At 32.9% G+C, this 24,744-nt stretch overlaps 3 protein-coding genes across 7 annotated transcripts; all 3 read right to left on the bottom strand.

The window, feature by feature from the left end:
- Positions 1-314: 314 nt before the first annotated feature.
- LOC123211010 lies at positions 315-4,396 on the bottom strand (the record flags this gene model as incomplete). The annotated part of the gene is made up of 7 exons (XM_044629509.1): positions 315-642; positions 761-849; positions 942-1,085; positions 1,585-1,683; positions 1,781-1,868; positions 2,309-2,361; positions 3,980-4,396. Coding segments are annotated over 6 exons (864 nt in total), but the record flags the coding sequence as incomplete, so codon positions are not given.
- Positions 4,397-7,917: 3,521 nt separating this feature from the next.
- Positions 7,918-14,084, bottom strand: LOC123209956 (beta-galactosidase 1-like). Of its 2 annotated transcripts, XM_044628069.1 has the most exons (21): positions 13,979-14,084; positions 13,632-13,880; positions 13,422-13,517; positions 13,215-13,327; positions 13,051-13,117; positions 12,817-12,909; positions 12,531-12,674; positions 11,939-12,027; positions 11,707-11,812; positions 11,532-11,619; positions 11,021-11,139; positions 10,769-10,933; positions 10,462-10,640; positions 10,217-10,326; positions 9,919-10,028; positions 9,701-9,811; positions 9,508-9,618; positions 9,181-9,386; positions 8,745-9,081; positions 8,338-8,489; positions 7,918-8,245 (listed from the first exon to the last, which is right to left on the bottom strand). In XM_044628069.1, the coding sequence occupies exons 2-20, from the start codon at positions 13,833-13,835 to the stop codon at positions 8,376-8,378; spliced, it is 2,562 nt and encodes an 853-aa protein (XP_044484004.1). In that variant the 5' UTR covers positions 13,836-13,880; positions 13,979-14,084; the 3' UTR covers positions 7,918-8,245; positions 8,338-8,375. The 2 variants fall into 2 exon arrangements, with proteins under 2 accessions (XP_044484004.1, XP_044484003.1); XM_044628068.1 differs by having other exon boundaries at positions 7,918-8,489.
- Positions 14,085-19,610: 5,526 nt separating this feature from the next.
- LOC123209933 (DEAD-box ATP-dependent RNA helicase 20-like) lies at positions 19,611-24,442 on the bottom strand. Of its 4 annotated transcripts, none has more exons than XM_044628032.1 (10): positions 24,143-24,442; positions 23,206-23,471; positions 22,357-22,536; positions 22,086-22,247; positions 21,741-21,895; positions 21,490-21,582; positions 21,101-21,186; positions 20,777-21,003; positions 20,276-20,506; positions 19,611-19,911 (listed from the first exon to the last, which is right to left on the bottom strand). In XM_044628032.1, the coding sequence occupies exons 1-10, from the start codon at positions 24,196-24,198 to the stop codon at positions 19,850-19,852; spliced, it is 1,518 nt and encodes a 505-aa protein (XP_044483967.1). In that variant the 5' UTR covers positions 24,199-24,442; the 3' UTR covers positions 19,611-19,849. The 4 variants fall into 4 exon arrangements, with proteins under 4 accessions (XP_044483967.1, XP_044483968.1, XP_044483969.1 ...); XM_044628033.1 differs by having other exon boundaries at positions 19,611-19,908; XM_044628034.1 differs by having other exon boundaries at positions 23,206-23,463.
- Between the last annotated feature and the right edge of the window lie 302 nt (positions 24,443-24,744).

Raw genomic sequence — 24,744 nt, 5'->3', positions numbered from 1 at the left:
TTCTCCTTTTATCATCCTTACAACTAATACCATCAGCTATCAACAACCTCTCTCCAATAAAAAAATTACTTCTACACTCTGCTCTTCGTTGAACTCACTCATTTACGAAAATCTGAAAATTAATCTATTTAATGAAAAAAAAAAAAATTCAATCTCTTCAGCCAGAAAACCAAGATATAGCAGAACCAACCATTTGGGAACTGAATACTTTTTTACTTCTTATAAATACTTCTTACAAATGGCTTCTAAGTATTGCTAAATGCACCCCACCTCAGAAGAGAAACAAAGAGGGGCTCCTGGTATTTGGCAAAAACTTCTCAATCAAATTGTATGAGTTTCCAATTTTGCATATTTCATGATTCTATAACACCAGAAGAAAACACCACCCTGTCAAGTTCATAGCTTCAGTCGATATGGCTATCGAGTTATACCATCATGATAAAAACATTTTACATCAAGTTACAATTCCATGACAGAATCATTTTATCCATCAGAAGCTATGTAAATACAAATTTGGGATGACACTGATATCATGTTTGTGTTGGTTAGTAATTCTAGATGCCAAAATCCACAAGAACATGGTATATACTACATCAACGTTTTCATTGTGTATAGGATTGACTAGTTTCCGCCCTCGAAAACCTAGACAGAGAAATCAAGAGGACATGTTAAGGCAAAGTAATAACAAAAGGAAGCATAGGCACCCAAAAGAAGAAAATTTAAGGTGACAATGCATGGTTTAGGTGCTGGATATACATACTACAAAAAGTGATTCCTTAAGCACAGTTAACTAAAGCTGCTAAACAATGTCATCAGCCTGGAGGCAATCTTGATCTCCCATTTTTTTGCCTGCATGTAGAAATTTTTTAGTACAAGTTAATTGATAAGCAGTGGTGAGATGATAATTAGACTAAAATTAAAAGTTGTTAGAAGATAGCAACTTCAGCAACAAACCAAAACGAATCTTTCTTTTCTTGAGCTAATAGTTCCTCGAAAGAAATGTCAGTAAATTCTTCAGTATCTGTGCTTTCAGTCGACTCACTGGACTTGGCCTTCTCCTCCATGGAGGCATGAAGTTCAATCATCTTTAATGAAATATAAAGGGATATCAAAATCATGAGAAAGAAATAATTGCAGGTATAAAAAGGATGTAATCAATCAAATAACCGTTGAACTGATAGCCAATGCTCCACTGACATGGCAGAAAAGAAAAAACAAAAGACAGATTTTTTTCCTCTTTTATGCATAGTGCCTGAGATGAAAACAGCCAACCAACAAAAATCCATGTGTGCTACATCACTCTAAACAGGTGTCGAAGTTGTTACACAACTAAAAAGACAAGTCAATTTTGGAGCTCATCCCTCACAAGTCACATATGATAATATTTGTTACAGCAGCACATACACATACAAAAATATGGCACCATTCCTTCATGTTGTAATTACAGCTAATAATATATATTGCTATGCATAATGAACTTATCATGACATATTCTAAAACCACAAGAAGCATCCAAAACAAGAACCACTAAAATTAACAGCCAGCAATCAACTACAATCTCAACTTAAGGGTTTGTCTTGTTACCTTCTTGTATGCTGGTGAAAGCTTAAGCTGTCGCTGAAGCCAATTATAGACAAATGCATCATCCTCTAATCTCTTGTGTTCCTTCTCTAGCTTGAATAGCTAATGGGATCAATGAAGTAATCCCTTTTTAGAAGTGACCAATATACATGATACCTACTCCATTCCACAAGTATATAAAAAAAATTTTACAAATCACCTGTTGGCGAATGCGATCAACTGTTGATCTATCAGCCTTGTTCAGCAGAGCCTTAGTAATTGAAAACTTGCGGTTAATGGCCTCCGACCTGTAATACAAATATGTAGAATTATCTAAGTTCTAACTCAAGAGATGACTGCAGAAGTTAAACTTAGATGTGCCAATACTTGTTAGATAATGAGAAATTAATAGAAAACTTAAAAAATGGGAGTCAAGAGAATAAAGAATTTTCAAATTTAAAAGAGAGCTTCAGAAGAAAGAAATCTTATAGTAAGGGATCACATAGGAGTTAAAAAACATTCTAGCACACTTGCTCTGAAACTAATTAAACCTATTAGGTAAGAAAATCGAATGAATCATTCATGATTTACAAATCATTAAAAAGCAGAAAAGAAAAATATTTACTGCAATTAGGAAATAGAATATAATCAGGACTTCAGAAATAACAAAAAAATAGTGAATTTTGCTACAAATATTAAAGTTTGATTAGATACATACTTTGCTTTTGGAAATTATTTATTAACTTGCCTGTGTTCTAGCTCATCTTTGGCCTCTGTCAAACAATGAGCATATTCTGCAACCTGCATTATACAAGCACATAAAGAATTGTTATGTTGCAGATGTAGCAGTATTAATATGCATAGCTTTGCATATGCAAGGATTTTCTAATATTCCAAAGCCAACTAGTTTACATATGCAAGGATTTTCTAATTATAACATCCAGTACAATTTGCATAACTTTGCAATCAGTCTATCATCAGATCAGAACCAATTGAATTAGAAAGTTCTTTTAAATTTGCACATTCTAAAATCTAGACATAAGCAGCATGAACCAAGGAGCAGGCTTGGCATCATTAAATAAAATATAACGAAAATGTAATAGGTGAACAAAGAGATTTAAAAAAAAATGCGTGCTTTGCATTGATATACAATGTACTACTCCCTTCTTGTGCTGCACCATCTTAAGCCAAAACAGAAAGAAAGGGATTCATGCAGTGATTACAATACAATCCCAAACACTATCAAAATTTTCATGATCATTGTCTTAAGCAATAAGACAACTCAAAGTTTACTTATGCCATGCAGCGCAGGAGATCAGTAAAAGGGAAATGACAAATTGATGATGATCAAATCTCAGTTCTCCAGGGAGAGTTTTTCCATGAATTGTTTCTCAAGCATGAGACTGGAATGTCACATGTGCAACACAGTTCTTCCTCAAGCTTGACCGTTTGAGGGGAATTAAAAGTTTTGAACCCGCAAAGTTTCTTGCTGAATCTAAACTCAATATGGTACATTTTTTTTAGTTTGGATGGTCTGATGTAAAACATCAGGAGAAAGTGTTTCATATTTTCACCTAATTGCTTTACATTAATAAGTCTTCAAGTAAGTGGTCACAAAGAATTTAGTAGTGATATTTACCACAATGACAGCTTTTATCCTATAAATAGAATGCATTTCAAACTTTCAACTAGTATCAGCTTCACATAAGTAAGCCCTGAAGCAACAGGATAATAAACTACAGCTGTGCTTTGTAATTACCACATTAAAGGTCAATCCTATCATCGAATAAAAGGTCCATAATCTTTCAAAATTAGATTTATATACATACATGTAAACCAAGACTAACAAGCATATATGCATGCACACAAAAGAGGAGAAAGAATACCACTTGAAAAAGAGTGGAACTCTATAGAACAAATTGGATTATCAACACTACTTCCCACCCCCATTTCCCTCTTAATTTAGTAATGGAGAGTCTCCATTGCATGATCTCAGATCTATGTTATGACAAAAGTTTTGTTTTGCAAATTGCTAACATCCCATGAGCATACTTACCAAAAAAACACCATCCCATGAGCATCTAAGTACTTTTGCCACAGGCAGAAAATATCGTTATATATCAGGAAAAAGAAAAAGGAAACGTTTTAAATGAGTTATGTTCTCCAAATGGCACAAACATGACTAAAGCCAATTTTTTAAAGATGGTTTAACAGAACAAGCAACTATAAAGAATTCTTTAAGTACCGTTCAAGTTACCACAACTTCACAAACACACCAAACCTAGATTTAAAATAATAATGATAATAAAAACAAACAAAACAGTTTCCAAAACAGATTAAACCCTCACTAAACTTATCATCTAATCAAAATTACAAAATCAAAAACATAAATTTTACATAAACAAAAAAAAAAAATAACCTGAGCAAGTGTCAACTTTTTATTTTCATGACACTTAACAAGATGATCATACTGTTGCTTGATCTTCCTCTGAATTGCACTACTTGATGTTGTAAACGGGTACAAACAAACCAATTCAGGTTTCAAATTACCCGAATCCGAATTTATCTTCTCTTTTTCCTCACCCTCCTTCTCTTCACCATTACTTTCTTCTTCACCTTTCGAATCCAATTTCTTCTTCCTACTTTTCTTCTTCTTCTTCTTCACTCTCTTATTATCATCCCCACCTGACCCGACAACGCCACTACTCTCATTCACCTTCTCCCTCTCGTGACCCGACCCGTTCCCATCCGGATCCTCACATTTCTTCTGGGCGGAACAACTTCTCCAATTTGGCAGCAGTTTTCGCCGGCAAGATCTCAAGAAACAGCTGCTGCGTCAACCGGGTGCGGTCATGTTCGCGCTCTTGACTGACGGAAGAATTTTTCAATGCGAATGCATAGTCCTTCTTTACTTGTTCAAGACGCTCAATTTTCTTGAGGGTAATAATGAGACATGCAACGAATAAGATGGACAAGGACAAGAAAGAAAAAACTAAGAGCAAGAGCAACATCATGGCCAAAAGTTCCTTCATTTGAACAAACATAAATATAAAAAACGAAACCTTTTTACCAAAAAGCCATCATCACGATGGTTGTAACAAAGCAGGAACAGCAAAGTGGTGGTGGTGGGTGGAGCTCGTTGTTTGTGTTTGCAAATGGGTGTAAAAAAATGGTTTTGTTTTGTTTGTGTGGTTTTACAAAAAGAGAAAAGAAGAAACCGAAGATGAAGATGCTATAAAGAGATGAGTTTTGATGGGTTGTTTGTTTATGGCCGCTGATGGTGGAATGGAAAAGGTAATAGATAACATATATTATACTCGGTGTAGTGACAGGCGAAAACAATTTTGGAAAATTGACATCAAATCCTCCAGATTCATTACAAGTTATGTAAAACAGTATGCGGCTAGAATTTCCAGCACGGCAATTCAAAGAACAAAGGTTAGAAAATATCATTTTGAATAGCCATTCTTAATTTGATTCGAAGTACAAAGATTAGGAAATAATATTTTAATCACGTTTAATTCTAACAATCTTTTATTCTTCAAAATAAAATATTATTATAAAAAATAATTAATATATATAAATAATTAATATATTTAAAGATTATTAGATAGAAACTAATAATATATTATATTTTTTCTAAAAGATTATTATTCATGCAACTTGTTATTATCAACTTTGAAATTATAGCAGAATTATCACTTTTTGACAGCTTGAAACTTGATAGGTATGAGATGTCGAAGAAACTAGAAAAAAAAAAAAATGATTAGACTTTGAGGCAATAGGATATCAGTTCATAAATATTTGATTTAGGTAATATTTTATTATTAAAAATAAAAAATTATTTTAAAAATAATCTTTTTAGAAAATTAGAAATATAAATAATTATATATTTAAGAAAATTTAGTAAAAATTAATTTATATAAATAATAATTGTATTTGATTAAAGATGATAAAATAATATTATTTAAATATCTTTTAAGTATAATTATTTTAAAATATATTTAATATTACTTATTATATTAATTAAATATGAGGGTATTTTAGTCATAAAATTAATAAATAAAAAATAAAATTAGTAAGTATAAGTGATAATTAGACTACCACTTACATTAGTTTGTAAATAATCATAATCATTTATTTGCAAGTGAACACAATCTTTGTAACATAACATCTAAGCGATAGTCCTAGTTGCAATAGAGATAGATTACAAACATAAGAATAAAGGTTTAAATGACACTTGTGGCATTTTAAAATTAAACTTTTAATTTATCTGATTAATTAATAGGTCAATCTCATTGTCTTTCTTAATTTTTAGAATCTTCTATTTTAACCAAATGGGTTTCTCTTTTTTCTTCTTTCTTGTTAAATACGATTACGATGTTATCTTCATCCAATTTGTTATTTTCCACCATAAGAACCACCCATGACTTACATTTACAGTTTTCTAATAGTTCAACTCAAGAAAGACACAAATTTTGTCTTTCAAAAAATGATTTTAAATTCAAATGAATAATTAAAATAGTTATTATTAATTGAAATATAATTGATAGTGTCACAAAATACGACAAATAACAAAAAATATAACATTTAATATGTTTTCTTGAACATTGATAATATTATACAAAATTTATGGAGAATATGTTTTCAAAACTTTGATCTTGATGAAATATGATCGTTTCTTTAGTTGTTTAATATTTTGCTTAAATATATTAGACATGGAATGTCCATTTGATATGATCGAAATCAAGTATGAGTTTGTTTCATCGATCTCATCTAAAGCGTTCTCATTGTTTTATTCAAAAATAATTCGTTCAAAATTGAAGGGAATTTGGAATGTTTGTTAACCTTCAAACATCAATGTCTTTACTCATTCTAGTCTAATTATCAAGTGTCATTTTATTGATATTTAATGTGTTTTATTCCTATTTTAAACTAAGATTTAGCTTGTATTAAAATTGCAAGTTACCATTAAATCCTACACTTGAATATTATAAATAGGGTAAGTTTTTGTTCATTATTTATGTATTTTTTAAATATTATTTTGAAAAATTATTTGATTGGATTTATCATTTATGTATCAATTGAAAAATAATAAAATTATGTATAAATTTTTTAATACATAATTTAAGTACATAAATAATATGTCCCCATATAATTATATTATTTTAAATTAAAAATAAAATAATATTCAATTATATGATTACACATTTTCTGTATACTCAAATTATGTATTAAAAATATATACATATAGTATTACTCCAATAGAAAAACCAATTCTTACATTTGTGTAGGTGAAAATATAATGGATTGTCAACTTGACCTTAGAGGAACCATAATTTATGATAAATTTTCATTAAATTAGTTATTATATGGTACAAAAGTATATTATATACAATCAATAGACCAAAACGTGTGACCAAATTCATAAGGTCATCTCAAGATTATGTTTCAATCAATTAGGCAGAACAATGATTTGTTTCTCATAATTCATCGTATTATGAAATCCATGGGCTCAGCTGAAAAATAGGTTAGTTAAACTAGGGTTTCAAAAGAAAAGTCAACTTAGAATACCATATATATATTAGTTGTCCCAATCCTTTTTACTATTAGCTTGTTGAAATTTTTAACAAACAAGACACTTTATTACATCATCGATTGACTAATAGTCTTTGAGTTTGATCCATCTCTTTTTTTTTTTACGAAAAAAACTTTACTTGAGTTTGATTATTCTTTTGAAATTGAATTAACTATATTAAATAGATAAAACTTCAGATTCATTTATCAGTTTCACAATTATTATATCACAATTATTACATCAGTTTCATAAGTTTAATCTTGAAATGTCACCTTTAAGAGTAAATCAATCATACCCAGAAGAGTTTAATCTTAAAATATCAACTCTCATGTATCAAATGGTGTGATGGTTTTCCTTGTAAAAGATTTTGAGGAGACCAATAGCGATTTCATGCGGCCATTGCACCAACTAAACACTAGTAAATGGAACCACTTTTACTTCTTTTCAGCTATTGGGAATAATAGTGTAGCTGTTGTATTTTATTTTCTCCACAATTCAAAGTGCTTTTGTCTGTTTTCAAGTATACATTACTTTAAAAGGCATTAAGATTCTTTTTAGAAAATTTTAAGACCTTGGCTTGGGTTGATGCTCCCCTTTTTATCTTTCCCACATGATGCCCATGGGCTATGGCTGTATGTTGTTTTTTTTTTTTTTCTTTTTAAGTGTTTGTATTTTGGTTGGTAGTACTGAAATAAAGTGACAATTGACAAGACTATGTAAAAGTACTTTTCTAATATAATAAAACTATATGCACAAGAGTAAAGGAAAGAAAAGAAAGCTGGAGAGAATTTGATCTTATTACCATTTCAAAGCACTTCCTTACAAGAACATAGCAATGAAAAGAATTGCTTCCAAAAACATGTCAAGGAACATGAAAGATATTATAAATTAGGAAAATAGAGCCTCTCCATAATCTAAATGTAAAAGACTGGCAGATGAACTCAGTTGGATCGTAGACAAATCCTCTTCCATCTCTTTCCACTTATGGTATAAAATATGTAGGGCAGCCATAAACAAACCAATTTATGTACATGACTTATCCTCGATCATTTTCACTATCAGTAAGGGCTTTCAACCATGTGGGGTGTTGTATTGTACAACTTCACACTGGAAGAAGCCGAATCAAATGGTTGGAGTGACCTTGGATGTGTAAACAATAGTCAATTAAAAAATGCTATATTGTAGGGAAGAAATGGAACCTTGTTTAGTCCATTTCAGTAAGTTGAGATGTAGCAGGTCATCGGCTGCAAACAGCTTCTACAGCAAGTTGCTTCCTTACATCGGGGCATGGATCTACACCAAAGATTTCAGGATCTACGGTTACTGTGCACATGTTCTGTCCAACACAAAGCTGCAAGAATAAAGAGAAAGTCATTAATTAAAATCTTTGAAAAAAGAAACACAAAAAGAGCCATGGTTTTTGATGCATTTTCTTTTAAAATGGTACACTAAAAAATTATTCAGGAAGAAAAAAGGGAAACTTAAGGAACCTGTATTCAGACTAACAAAACAAGATGACTTTATTCAAAGCTGAGTTATGGGAATGGAGGAGTTGTCCGATTATTCGAATAGATGCATGCATAAAGTAAGAAATATTATGGCATACCCTTTGGAAAGCATCATAAGAATGGAACGCATGACAGCTTCCTTGACGGTAGCTTCCACAAACCCCTTCAGGTGTTCCAAAGCTAGCAAATTTTATTGATGAGATCTTCTGGCCAGGGCCACACATTAAGTGAGCTTCAGGCCTCAGGGGTTTTTTGGCTTTACCAGAGGCTTGCATCAGATAGCTAGCAAGGGTTGGCTGCCACTCATATATATAAGCACATACGCTGTCTATCTCTCTTCTAACCAAAGAAATTCCATATGGATCTCCCCCCCATTCTTCAAACACAATCAAAAAGTTCCCTGTTGGGTATAGCCATGACCGAGGGACATGATACCTGACATTATTGGCCAGTTGGTCAAGAAGAAATCAAGGATCCCTTGAAGAAATAAGAAGTCATAATGTATGAACAATCTTCAAAAGTAGTTTTTCTTACCATCTTTGAGAGGCCTTTCCACAATTGCTTACACATTTCTTCTCATAATAAGTTCCAGTATAATTACAATAACCACAATCACCGGATGCCCTGTATGCAGGCATGTAACGCCCAACACTCTGTCCATTTATCCACACTTGACCTTTACTCATACTGCCCATATCTAAAGCCAAAGGAGAATCACCAGCGGGAGCATCGAAGGTAGTCTGGAAAAGACAAAGATGTCAATTAGAAACTTGACTGTCTTCAGTGATTTATCTTGTATAAAACTACAATGGACCATGTAACATTAAAATTTTCACTTCTAGTGATATTTAAGATACTCACTTTGTACCAAGTCAGTGGTTGCTTTTGAGCCACAAAGGATCCCTGAGTCCACTCAACAGAGGAACTACCACTGAGAGTGTGAAGCCTCAGCCTTTCTCCTTCAAGGCCAACCTGATTCATATCATTCAATTTATGAAATGTCTAGAATGCTGGAGCAGTGAGAGAAGACAAAGTTCTGTGGTGGAAAACAAACCTTGTAGGACCAATTCTGCCATGACAAGTCTCTCCTACCCTCATTGAGACCATCTAGTGTAACAGGACCAAGAATGCCAGCATTCCATCTCTCAAAATGTGTACCGACATTCTGAATTCAAAGCACAAACAGCATCAAGAATAGATAGTTAAAACCAATCTGTATAGATTTTGCTAACAGAAAGTAAGATGTGTGTGTAAAATGAAAGAGAGACATACTGGGAGACCAACAGCAATGCTTAGAAGTGAAATTCTGTTGATTCCAGCTTTCAGTTTCACACTTTGACTAAAAGTAAGTTTTGGGAATTCTAGACTCCCAATGGAGGTTCCTGCCAAAAGAGTGAATGTTTTAAGACAAATAAGACAAAGAATGAAGGATGACTGAGCTTATAACAAGCAGTACATGTCATAAGATACCTGATCACCAAAAAGAAAAAGGGATATAAACTTCTATGGTATTCCCTAGTGCATAGCAGAAAAGGTCCAAGAACACCCTCAAACAAAAATATGCACCCACCTGATAGTTGACCATTAACAAAAACATGCAAAGCATGACCAGCTGATAAGACAGTTAGAACAGGATCGTTTCCACCGCTCAAGAATCCTTCATTGGCATCAATGTTAACGCTGTGGATGGATGATAAAATATATAAAAGAAGATAAAGCCAATCATAAACAAGATATTTAAACACAAATATATTTATTTATAAATGCACAAAAAAGGAAAATAATAGGAAGAGGTGATTGTGTATGATAACTTACTCAGTCGTGTACCATAGATAGTCAGAGAGATCTCTAGTTGTATTAATCTGCTCCAACAGCCCAGTCACTGTGAATGAACTGTCATCATATGAGGCTGGCTCTTCATTAAATGATTGCCAATAGAATCCTCCATGCATAGGAACAGGAGTCATCTTCATCATTGAACTTTGGGCACCAACCTAGACAGAGATTTCTTGTAAATGTCAACATCTGTTTTATTGCGAAATGCTCAAAAAGGATCAATCTAAGCATGCAAGCCTTGCTAAATAATATATAGAAACTCAATTTAGCAAAAGTCTTTTCTAACCCTTGCAGTGTTATAGACAGTGTTCTTGCAATCAGGCAGAATGCTAATAGACCAGGGAGGCAAATTATAATGCTTATTTCCAAAGGATACTTTTGCAAAAGAATTCTCATAGTAGTTAGCAAGGAATGCAGCACATGCGCCAGACTCTGATTCAAAAACGTGAGCCTGTATTCAGGAGCACTGTTAATTTCCAAATCCATATTACCATTAGAAAGAGGATATGTATTACTAATTAGAAAAGAGAAGTTTAACCTCTTGAGAGTTTCCAAGTGGTATCACATATGCATTTGCAGATACTAGAGCTGGTTCACACAGTTTTATTGCTATATGCAAATCTTTCAAATGGCCCCATTTAGGTTGCCTAAATAATCCTGCATAGAGTATAAAAATACAGTGATCATTCACACATGCAAAACATATTAATTATTGCTAAAGAGAAAAATCATGTATGGTTCAATTACATATTTGAGAAGGAAAAGACAATCCTAGAACAAGTGAATTCAGGAAGGACCCACCTCATAACAGGAGATGTTTCTCAGTTATGATAATGCAACTATATTAACTTATAAAAATCCTAACAAGAGTAACAAAAAAGAAACAGTCTCCTAATAATCTGGCCATATCATCAATCCAGAGAACCTGGACTTGAATCATAAAATCTGTCTTATCTTCAAGGCTAAAAGATGCATAACATCTATTTAAGATTTTGGACTGTTCGAAGCAAAAAGCTTCAAGAAATAACAGATTAAACCTACTTGCATACCATATTCATCCAGAGGAGCATCATAGTCATAGCTAGTAGCCATGAAAGGACCTCCAGCAGTCCGGCCAAAATTTGTTCCCCCATGATACTGAAATTTAAAAAACAGTAGTACAAAATTCAGTCAGCTAGTCCAGGGATTTAACTGCTTTGTAAAATTCAGCAATAATTGAATTACCATGTAATAATTAATAAATGCTCCCCCGCTTTGTATAAACCTAGCAACTGAAAACGCTAAGTCCTCAACTGGTCGGTGTGGAACCGCTCCTCCAAATTCAGTAAACCTTGAGGGAAAATAAAGAAATAGCTGAATTGTTAACCCGGAGATACCTGAAGATTATGAACTTGTGTTCTAGAATAAGAGGAAGATAAACAGAAAATGAATCCAAGGTAAAAAGCATAAAATTTACCAGCCAGTCCAGGCTTCAGTCCACATCATGGGTTTATAAGCCTTGTTCGGAGAGAAGTAGTGGCCATAGAAACCGTTCCAGGCATTAATCTGTCAAAATAAAATATAAAGCTAAATAAAAACACTAAAACATATAACTCAAAGCATAAGCCAAAGGGAACAATAATAAAATGACAAGACTTAAGAAATAAGCCTAACCAATTTGATTTTTGAATAATCAGGTTAGATATATTTTTAGTTCTCTAGCATCCCAAAAGCAAGAAAGAAAAAATGTTATTATTAGCCTTAACATCCACCTGTGTTGACAGAAGTTGAGACCAGTATGACTTAATTAATAGGGAGGAGACAAGGTGAGATATCTATCATTACAATCTCCATTGGCAAAAGGGAACAAAATAAAGACAAAGTGTAATGAATAATAATAATTTATCTCATGCAAGACCAGCAAAGAGACAACAAACTATAAACTAGCAACCCCACTAAGGTTGTGAAACCATAACATGAGAACATCAATGCTGTATATGCAACATATTGAATAAAAAAAAGTAATAGACAATTTAAGCTAAAAGAAGAAAAAGCTCAGTGATACTAACCACCGGATCAGGTGCATCATCTTGCTTGCACATGACCCATGGGACACCAGTGTCAAGACCCACAGCCATTGTAGCAGCCCATTGGGTGTAAGCAAGAGCAGGAGCACCAATTTCATACTCCAAGGGTCCATATTCATTTTCAATCTGTTACATTAAATTGATAGAGAGGGATACTTTGGTTAGTGTCATGCCATCAAATAAAGAACAAGAACAAGAAAACATCCATATTTTATAAACAATAAGAAAGCTTAAAGATTGGGAACACCTAAAAGTAATACTTAACAACCTGAGATAGAATTATCGGGCCGCCTTGAGTTTCAAACAAGCTCTCAGCTTTCATCATATTGACAATATGGGTTGTAAATCTTTGCATTTGTGCCTCCATTACAAAATTCAGAGATCACATTATTCACAAAAAAATAAAAATAAAAAAATAAGAAAGAAGAAGAAGAAAGAAAGAAACACATGAATGAAATGAGACATAAGGGAACTGCAGGTGTAAGGAAGAACAGAGACTAACCTTAAAAGGTTCATTATCTGTTCTGAAATCAATTCCTGGAATGTATTTAAGCCAAACAGGAAAACCCCTGAAAACGTAAAAGGAAATTTTGCTTTAAATTCCCAAAATTTCAATAGTTGGGTCACTTTTTTAATCGTAAAAATTGCATTAATGTAAGTATTTACCCAAAGTTCCACTCTGCACAAACATAAGGACCAATTCTGAGATGCACATAAAGGCCTGCTTGCTTTACCAGCTTTATGAACTTCACCAGATCATAATTCCCCTCAAAATAATACTGCAGACAAAAGGACAAGAAGTGAAGAGCCCTTTAAAATTCTGAAACAAATCCTTACTAAAAGTGAAAGTGAAAGTGAAACTATTCGCATTACTTGTCCAGGTAAAGGTTCATGACCATTCCAAAAAACATAAGTTTGAATCACATCCAAGCCTCCATCTTTTGCTTTCTGTATAAGATCTGGCCACATCTGCAACAACACAAACTCATAAATGAAGAAAATTTAGACCAAGATGGTTAAAAATGAAAACTTAAAAGGGACTTTAAAAACTCAAGATGAAAACTCTAGCAAAAGCACATTTACCTCAGGTGAGCTTCTGGGGTAGTGAATGGATCCAGAAATGAGGATTCTCCTCTGACCATTAATGGTGATAGCCTTAGAGTCATAAGACACAGAGGCTTCAACGGCACTAAAAAGGAAGCTGGAACAACCCAACAACAGAAGAAACGCAAATGCAGTACACATTGACCGGCCGTCCTCCTTCTTAAAGGACCCCATCACCACCATTGATTTTTAATGAAAAGAAATAAACGAGCCGTCTTTGTGGCTTGCCTGCAACAAAGCAAAAACATTTTTCTCTTTTACACACTTTATTCTGCTTGTTTTCTGTGGGAAAAAAATAATAATAAAGAGACAAGGCAGAAGCAAACCTAGCAAGCTAATCGTCTATTTTTCTTTCTTTCGCTCCCTTTTTCTTTTGGTTTTAGCGGGGGGCTGGAGCCGGAGGCTTCTCAGTGCTGGCACAGTCTTTCGATTGCTAAAAACAAGTGCTTTATAGCCGCTTTATTACATGAAAAAAAGTGGGACCCATTTTCTGGATTCATTCTGACGTGGAATTTATGTCTCTCTAATATTTATCCTGTCGTGTCATTACATTACATAAATAGTAAATATTATATTTTTTATTTATTAGTTTAATGTCAAATATATATTTCAGATATTATAATTATATCAAGAAATGGAATTTTGGATAGGAAAATTCACTAATTTGGTAAAGTTTTTATAATGATAATGTAATTTCCAATTCAAGAGTTATTAAAAATCTCTAAATCTTGATTTTGAGATAATTTATAATCTGAAATAATATATAAGAAAACAATAAAAACTTATAATTATTGGATACTGATAATAATTTTGAATTAAAAATAATTAAAAATATGCAATTTATGATTCAAGAGTTATTAAGAATCTCTTATCTTGATTTTGAGATTATTTTTTTATTTTTTTATTTTTTAATCAAAAATAAAATATATAATTTTGATACAATCTAAAATAATAAAAATTTTATAATAAATAATAATAATTCGAGTGAATACTAATTTGAATGACGACAAATGATTACTACTGAGAAAATTGAAGATGAGATTATTTTAATTATTTTTCATATTAATAAATAGTTTTTTTTTTTTATAATGCTTTTGTTTTTGAAAACTTTATTTAAAAAACAATGAAAAAATAATTGCTTTAAAGCAGTTTCTTGTCTTCGAAAAAGCACAAAGATTCTTAAACTCAATCCCGATGACGTCGGCCGAGACAATATCGGCGAATGCAAAGAAAATGTGCCACAAGCGCCACCATAGCGCGTGATGAAGGAGGAACAAGACGAGAGAATTCATAAATTTTTCAAATGTGGAAATTTATTATGTTGCATGGGATGGGATGATTCAATTTTTGGTAGATTTTTACTCGTGCACATGAAGCGCGTGTGGTTAATTATTATAGTAATTTTCAATTTTTCACAGCGATTATGTCACAATGGATTCCTACAATTTTTAAGAATTTTAGAAAATTTTACTATTTTCTGAAAGATAAAGAGCGCGTGAGATGAATGTTAGTGAAAATGGAGCGCGGACAAGTCATTTTGCGGCGCAAGTGTGGCATCCAATCACCAAAAGATTTTGATTACCCAAATTAACCCCTTTTCTAAGCCTAGCATTTTCATTAATTTTTTTTACTAAATAACTTATTTTCCACCCAAAAATGTAAAACTACGTAGCCTTATATTGACAAATTATAATGATATTTTTAACTTATTTCACTTTCATATGTATTTATAATTTTAATTTTGAAAATAATTAGCAACAAAAGTATTTTAATCTTAAAGATTTAATTAATATAAAATAATAATAAAAATAAAAAGATATTTAAATAATCAAAAATTATTTCTATCAAAATATCTCTTAAAGATTTAAAGACATTTTCTCATACAAATTTAGTAAAAATTAAATAGAGTAGGGGTGTTATATCTTGCAATCTACCAATACTTTATAGCCTAACTTTGACTTGATGAGTCTATACATAGTCCCTCCCTAATCACTTTCAAGTGTATAATACATTAACAATATTATATGTGCATATTTTTTTTAATATAATTTAAATATATAATATTATATTATTATATTATTTATATTATTTTATTTTTAATTTAAAATTATTTAATTATATTATAATACAATAGATTATATATAAAAAATTATATAAGTATAATTTTATTTTCAGAAATAGTATCTACTTACCCAAATATAATCTCAATTTGTGAAAACTAAAAATGGGTAATTCGGGTATTAACTAGTTGTAATTGACCATCCAATTCAACTACCCACTTCTTCGTCACCCAACTCCATAGCCAAAATTTTCAACACATGATGAAGCCACCTCATTTCTTTCAATTCATCACAGCTATAAATAATTGTAATAATAATGGCAGCTTTGATTTATCAAAAGTCCTTTCACATTCCCACTCAAAATTGCTTCAATTATTTATAGAATGGCCAAACGGCTATTTCCCACCCAAGTTATGTTTTTTCTGCAAACTCCCCCTGTTAACCCATATACCTACCCATGGAATGTTAAAAAAAATGCTAGGTTGACGGATTCAAGAGCAAAATCATCATTTTACCTGTAATATTAAAAATAAACTTAAATTTAATTTCTTTTTTACCCCAAAACCCTAACAACTAACAATTTTCTCTCAACCCAAGTTTTTAAAAACAATATTTCCCCCCTAGGGTTTTCAAACTTTCAGATTGAATTTTTTGACAAAAACCGGCGATCTCTAGGCGACGTCTTCTTTTTCTAACTGTGTGGCTTCTTCCCCTCTTAGGCATCATCGTCGACGAAAACGACGTCGTACAGTGTCGAAAATGTACAATCGGAATGAGGGGTCATCAGAGAGGGAGAGTAGGTGCTTGAAGATCATCAATTGTCGCTGAAAAAATTGGATCTGAAAGTTTGGAAACCCTAAGGGAGAAATACAATTTTTGAAAATTTGGGTTGGGGGAAACTTTAGTTTTTAAAGTTTAGGAGGGCAAAAGAGATAAAATTTCAAAGGGTTATAGTTTCGTTAATTTTAACTGTTTATGAGTAGGTATTTAGTATTGTCAAAGTTAATAGAAAAAACTTGAGAATGTAGCATACCTTGGGTGGAAAATAGTCCTTTGGCCTTTATAGAATAGTAGAATGTGAAATTATTGGCAACAAGTCAGGAATTTGTGTATTTGTTTTCATCTTAAGACAAGGTGAATATTATTAAAAAAAAAAAAAGGTCCACAATTATTGTAAAATATTTTGTTTTGATTATTGGGGTTCAATTCAAATAGTATAGGACATTTAATTGCCTTGAGTCAAAGAAATAATTTTTCTAAGATTTGCAGTTGATATTGATGATTTTGAAATTGGTTTTTTTGGGTATTTTATTTTGAAATTAATGGAAGAAAATCTTGAAAATATTTGGCATACTTGTATGTATTCACCCAAATATCATAAAAAGAAGTGAATAATTTTTGTAAGATGCATTAATAATACTATGCATATTTATTTAAGTACATAAATAAGTATAAATATATATGTGTCATCAAATGATTAAATATTAATTTATATTTAATTTAAATTCTTCAATCATATTGTGATATATATTAAATGTTTATCTATTTGTATATTCAAAATAGATAAATATAATTTTATTGAAAAATTATTTTTGTTAAAAACCCTCTAAAATATACATCATCAATTTTTTAATAAAATATCATAAAGTGAAGTTGATTTTGGCTATATAGGATAATTATTTTTTTTATAAAATTACTCAAATAAAAAAAGAAGGTGAAAACAATTTTATTTTCAAATAAAATAAATAGCTTGTAAGATATTGTATTTTATATTTTTATTTGTGTATTATTTTCTCTTTGCAACTCTAACCTTATCTGATGCTGATATAAAATAAAATCATCATAGACGATGTACCAAAAACTTGTTTCATATATTTATTTATTGATAAACTCAAGTCTCTATTTACTCACCTGTAAGTTTAAAAATGAATTAAGTTTGAGTTTAATATTGGATGGTTTGATAAGTTTGTCAGTTCATAACTTAATTCGAATGAAATATTAATAAATTTTTAAAAATTTCAAATCTTGTAATTATATATTTTTATTAAATGTCACGATTGTGTATATAATAATTAAGAAAAGTTAAACAAAAGAGGAAAAACAAAGGGTAAAAAATTTCCATCACTTTCTTGGAAAAATCCAAATGACTCTATTGTCCATACCCAACACAAAGATTCTCGGTCCCCATCCACACTTTCTAATTATATGTGACATTTTATTTCAATCTTATTCTCTGACTCTAATGGGCCTCCTCTATTCATTGCTTGATTCATGGGCTCATCTCCATGCCCCTTCGGAATCATTTGGGCCTAGAGGCCTTTTGTTTTTTGAAAATGCTTTAATTTTTAAGAAATTGAAAATCTAATTCAATTCAATTTAAAATAATTGAAAATAATTTTGTATGTTTCTTTTTAAAAAATTGTTCATTATATTTTGTAGTATATCTGGCCCTATCAAACGAGGAAATTTCATTGCATGATAAATTAAACTAAACATAAGATAGAACGACACAAAAAAAGAAAAAAAACAAAGAAAGTGGAACCATCTAAAAAAAAACTCAAAAGTAATTAGTAAAAATGACAGAATTTTAACAAGATATTTTATTTATTTATTTATATTATAAATAAGTATGTCACATACATACATTTGTATATGTGGGCTTAAGTATGATTCAATCGAAAAGTTTTGAGTCATGTTATAGATCTAGATTGTAATATGATAGACTGTGCTAAAATTAACTCAATACGACCCATTATCTCTACAAACAAATATAAAAAGTAAGGTTTTAATTAATAGAATCATTTTGCAATATCGATCCAAGTTTTGTGAGATCAATACATTGACAGTTAAGCCATGGTACTGCCACATAAGTTAACAAAGACATGCCCACAATAGTTAACTGGCATCAAAGAATCCGTAATGTTGGTGCTGGTTGGGATGAGACCAAACCCATGTTCTTAACCTAGGTCAATGTCACAAGATCCCTTTGGTCCACCCATTGGCTCACCCTCCCACCTCTCGCCATTTTTGTTGACGGCACAACCAAATGTAGCACCAAGTACAAAATAGCCTGCCAAAAGGGTGTTGCTAGGACGTGATTCCTTTAGATTGTGTGACAGACAGACAGTTTGAACCAACCTAGGGTCCATCCTCACCCCTTTCCCTCTTGGACCATCATAACCCTAATGCGTCCACTCTTTCATTTGCTAGATTACCTTAGCCTTAGGCACCTTTAAATTTTCCAAAAGAGCATCCCTTTTTACCATCCCAAGAACTATATTTTCTAAGAAATTATGTTCATCTTCAGATCTAAATTCTCTTAAACTTACACATATCTTATGATTTAATGCACATTATTATGGTGGTTTAGGTTTCTGGCCCAGTAGTGTACCCCGAATAATTAAATGGGCCTTGCATCTATTTACTGTTTACACTGGGTAGGCAAAGGCGGCACCACCACAGAGGCTGAGCCACCAACGGTGGCAATGAAGAGAAGGCACTTTCATCAATGAACACCTCCTATTGACTCTACAGAATTCAGGATTATTGGCGAGCAAGTGATCCAATTCAATTTTGACAACAATAACGGATATTAGTTTAAGGCCTCTATGAATAACGGCAGGGACATATGTCAATGGTAATGTACACTTCTGGTTGATGGCAATGACGGACAATCCTAATCGATGGGCATAATCTGCCATAAGTGGGATGCTTACCAACTATAGATCCAGAATTGAACCTCAAATTGTGTGAGCAGATCACACGCCTAACCATCCTACCACCTCACGACCGTCATTTTCGCCTGTCTTCTGTGAAACATTTATAAATAGAATATGATGTTTATGGCCACAAATTGAAACCGAGAAAATAGTTAGTTTGACTATAATGCTCAGGATTCTATGATGAACAAATAATGCTCTTTCAGCAAATGGAGTGTACAGAGAGTTTGGCAGTTTATATTACAGAATCTAGTAGTAACACTAATGGCCTCTGACTCTAAAGGCAGTTGTGCCGATAAAACAGCGATTGGGAAAAAGAAAATAGTCAAATATTAGGAATAAGAACACCTAAATCTGCAAGCTGCAATAGCCACCATTTCTTTGTATTGGTTACTAAGCTCACAGTCCCCATCATAAGTCAGTTCCACGAGCGACCCCCACCATAACCTCTACCGCGGTCTCGGAAACCCCCATGCCCTGCTTCAGTAGACAACATAAACAAGATTTTAGTCAGTAGGAGTATTGACAGGCAAACAGAAAGCCAAGACAAACATCAGGTAAAAATGTCAAAATGACCAATTCATGGTTTGGATAAATCATTTATAATTCTACACCAGAAGTCTTTCCCCTCAAATAGAGCCACTAGAGAAACCATCAGATCATCATCACAGGGAGCACAATTTATAGCACCAAACACATTTGAGTACTAAAAGACAACAATGGCCACGATTACATAATGCCAATTTAGTAGGGTTTACACTCAGTTCTACGGAAAACACTGGAAATATTCAATCTCCATTCATTATGCATGCATTGTAACAGAGAATTAACTCATATAACTGACCTGATGGAGGAGGTGGACCACGCCCCATTGCTGCCAATTGAGGACTGACCTTCTGTCCAGCCTCTTCAAGTATAGTAATAAGTTCCTTTGCAAATCTGGCATTTGCAGCTGTGAAGAAAGTGTATGCTGTTCCTTTTGCCCCAGCCCTTCCTGTTCGACCAATGCGATGAACATAATCCTCAAGAGATCCCGGAAAGTCATAATTTATCACATATTTTACGTCCTTGACATCTGCCACAAACCAGAATACGGAATGCAAATGTTAAAGCTAGTCACCCCAAGAGCAAATATAAAGGAACACTGCAGCTTAGTTTAATGGATTGATTTTAAATATGTGGAAGCCATCTAATAAGATACTAGAAGGCTTGAACAATGGAACAAAAGATGAAGATGGTAATTTTCTGTTTTTAACAAAATAATGATTGGTTGTTATCCCAACTTCGTGGTCAAGTTAAGGGTCCCATAGTAAGATAAAGGACATGAAACATAGAAGGTACATACCTAAACCACGAGCTGCAACATCTGTTGCAGTCATTATGGGACTCTTCCCAGCTTTAAACTCTGAAAGGACCCAATCCCTTTCTGCTTGACTTTTGTCTCCATGAATTGAGAGAGCAGGCCATCCATCCATGCGAAGCTGCCGAGTAATTTGGTCACAACCTTTCTTAGTATCCATGAAGATAAGTATTCGGCTACCATCCATGATGTCCTCCAGCAACTTTACCAATCTGGAATACAAGATAGGTCATTTAGAAATCTTACAAAGCTCTCTACGGTGTACAAAGAAGAAAACATCCCTTGAGAACAAAATCAAGGGTTCCATACTTGTTATATTTCTGGTTCTCAGAAACAATGTCAACATGTTGGCGTATTGCATGGTTAGCTTTTAAATCTTGTGAACCAATAATCACCTGAGGTAAGCCAAAGGAAAGACAAATAAGTAAGAGCTCTTCCCCAACAATTAAGTTGGAATTCCAAAAAGCAACAGTCGTAAAGAATAATTACTACTTAAGAAGATCATGTACAGTAGACATGATCACTATATCTTAAAAAAGGCCCAAATACCTCAAAACTAAAAGCCCATTAACAAATGAAATGATATGTCATGATTGAAAGTGCACTGATGGTAAAATATAAGTTGAAAACCCTTTTACAGAAGATGTTCCCAAAAACAGAAGCCCATGGAATACTACTGCAGTTGTAATGTATCGTACTTTGTATGGGTTGTGAAGGAACTGCCTAGCAAGTAGCCCAACCTCCTTAGGCCAAGTGGCACTCCAATATAATGTTTGACGATCTGGGCGGATCTGTGCAGAAGAAAACATCAGACAAATATCCATAGACAACAAGAGGATAGACAAGGGAAAGAGATGAATGAGATTGGAAAATATGCTCATGACTCACATCGTAGCATATTTCTCAAATAGATAAATATAGGGTATCCTTGGGATGAAAAAGACAAAACCTGAGAAACAATCTTCCGTATTTGAGGCTCAAACCCCATGTCCAGCATCCTATCAGCCTCATCTAGAACAAGGTAAGTTACCCTTCGCAAATTTGTATTATGTGACTCCAACATATCAATCAACCTCCCAGGTGTAGCAATGACGATTTCAACACCTGCGCCAAACAATCAATATAATAATGGTGTTACCACCCCACAACCATTCATCAAGTGTAAAAACTACTAAAGGTATATAACTCACACATAAAATTTTAATAAATAAATCATCTCAAACTGAATTAAAAAGTATTCACATGATAGAATGCAAGAAAGCCACAACATAAACACTATAATGAAGTCATCTACCTTTCTGGAGATCACGGATTTGAGGTCCCTTGGGAACCCCACCATAGATACATGTACTTTTAATCCGTGATGATGCACCAAATTTGGTAGCTTCTTGTTGTATTTGAACAGCAAGCTCACGTGTTGGAGCTAAAACTAGCACAATTGGGCCATCTCCTGGAGCTGGAAAATATGAGAAAAGAACTATAATTATGCCTACCCAATGAACAAATTATGAAAGGAAATAAATTCACATTGAGATATTTGCACCTCTCTCATATTAGAAGTTTACCTAAAAATGGCTGGGCATTAACATGGACAATTGCGGGTAAAAGATAAGCAAGTGTCTTTCCCGAGCCTGTTTCAGCAATTCCAATAAGATCACGCCCCTTCAAAGCCATGGGCCATCCTTGAGATTGTATAGCTGTCGGCTCAACAAAGCCAGCTTTTGTAATTTCTTGCATTACATAATCTGCAGTCAAGCAGGTGCGCTCCAGTGAATAGTCTTTAAGAAAACAATTCTTTTATCTGACACAGAAACTTTTCAAGGATTAAAGTTAACTATCTTCTTCTATTAGTATTGACTTAAAAAAAAAAACTTAATCATCATATGCACATGGAGTATGATTTTATTTTTATAAACTATAAAATACAGATAACATATAATGTTGCAATCATTTGCAAATACTCCCTTACCAGTGTAACATTAAGAAGACACTAACATCGAAAATTCCATTAATAACAACTGATAAAAAAAGCATATCTTCAAAATCAGAAACAAGCAATCAACTGTATTCTATACATCAAAGGTGTGAAACAGTGTACTTGAACTGCTGCACATGTAACATATGCCAGTCAAATGCATTGTGTTACATCTACAAATAAATAAAAAGCAACCTAGGGTGCTTGCTTATAGAGTAAATAAAAGAAAGCCATAATCAATAATCACATACAAAACACTGGAATCGCAGCTCATGCCATTAAGGATATTCTCGCAAATTTTAACTTCCCGCTTATTTTATAAACAATTTGCAGAAAAAAACTATAAATAAATACTCTCCAGCTCACTTCCTCCTAACTCATGCATAAACAAAGGAAAAAGATACACATAAAAATTATCTCAAAATCAATCGAAAGGTACCTGGAAACCCCATGTCATGGAAACTCCTGACAGGTTTTGGAACATCACGGCCTTCAACTGTGATTTCCCTCTGTTGTCGATACTCCTCCACATCCCTCTCTGACATCGCAGCCACTGATGATGCCTCGATGTAAAAGTTCTTCTCGAAAGGAGTCAGTCCATCCAAATCTAACTTCCTTGGTGGCTCGGCATCATTGTTTTCCCTCTTGTTTGATGAGGATCGCACTGAGCTGCCATAGCCTGAAGACCCACCAAACCCTGAATCACTAAAAAAACACAACATTCACAAACAATAAATAAAAAACCGTAAACAGATAGGTATCTGAAGTTTAACAAGGACAACATTTTTTACCATTAACCAAGATTTGTTTCCCAACTATTCCGATTTTTTAAGGCAATTAAGATCACATACAACATAAATTCATTTCAACCAATTCATTCTCTGTAATCTATCAGTTTCGTAATGCTCAGCTAAAGTGCTCTTTCAGATTAAAAATGCACCTGAAGAGCTTTCCCCAAAAAAACATGTTTTCAATAACAAAAGCACTTGAACATCTTCTTGACAAATCACCGAATACATACTTTCGCCAAAAGCTCCTAAAACTGCTTTCGTCAAATCCATTTTTAACCAAAATCAATCAAACAAAAACATTCCCTTTCACCCAACCAAATTCCAGCTCTAAAAAGAAAAAAAGAAAAGCACTAAATTTCCTTAATGCCCAAATCACAGCAACGACAAAAACTACTCTTTCAATAAAATTAACCGAATCCACAACTGGGTCACAAATTAACACTCAAATCCACCGAAACTAATTCAACATTCAATTTTTGTTCACCCTAACTACACTTCTACATGTAAAACCCTAACCAAAACCCATGTTCACAACATAGACTTCATATAAAACAACTGCGAACAGAGATAGAATGGAAGGGTTACCTTCGACGTTCACGATAAGAGCTGGAGTCCGAAGAGCGGCTGTCGTAGCGGCTCATGACGTGTTTCTCAGTGTTTGCGCTACGCTGAGCGAACTTTTCAGCTGTAATTATTCGAAACCGAACAAAATTTCTGCGTTTGATTTTATAGGGAACGACTGGGTTCTGAAATAGAGTTTTGTGAAAGGAGAAAATGAATGCGGGACGAAGAAGGAATGAAATCGATGCTTTAGGGTGCCTGCTGTTATTCAGGTCGATGAGGAGGTCCAGTAAACGCTAGACACACGTAGAACAATATTACAAAAAATGAAACTGTGGGGGTTCTAAATAGGTCAAACAACTGTTTTCACCCAAGGGTATAATAAAATTTTAAAATTGTGCCACCCTCCAATTTTAAACAAAATTCAAACACCTATTTATTAACCAATTTTTATTGAAAATTTTGTTAATATTAAAGTTAAAAATTTTATTTAAAAAAATTTTAAAAATTAAAATTTTATCATATTTTTTAAGTTTAAAATTCTTAAAATTTCTCCTATCTAAAATTTTTAAATTTTAAAAAATAATCATTTTATCTCCAAATCCTTAAATTTTCTTTCTCCTATC

The sequence above is a fragment of the Mangifera indica genome, chromosome 3 (genome assembly GCF_011075055.1).
Source record: "Mangifera indica cultivar Alphonso chromosome 3, CATAS_Mindica_2.1, whole genome shotgun sequence".
NCBI lineage: Eukaryota > Viridiplantae > Streptophyta > Magnoliopsida > Sapindales > Anacardiaceae > Mangifera > Mangifera indica.
Note: the sequence above shows the minus strand (reverse complement) of the source record. Positions and strands in the feature narration are given on the sequence as shown.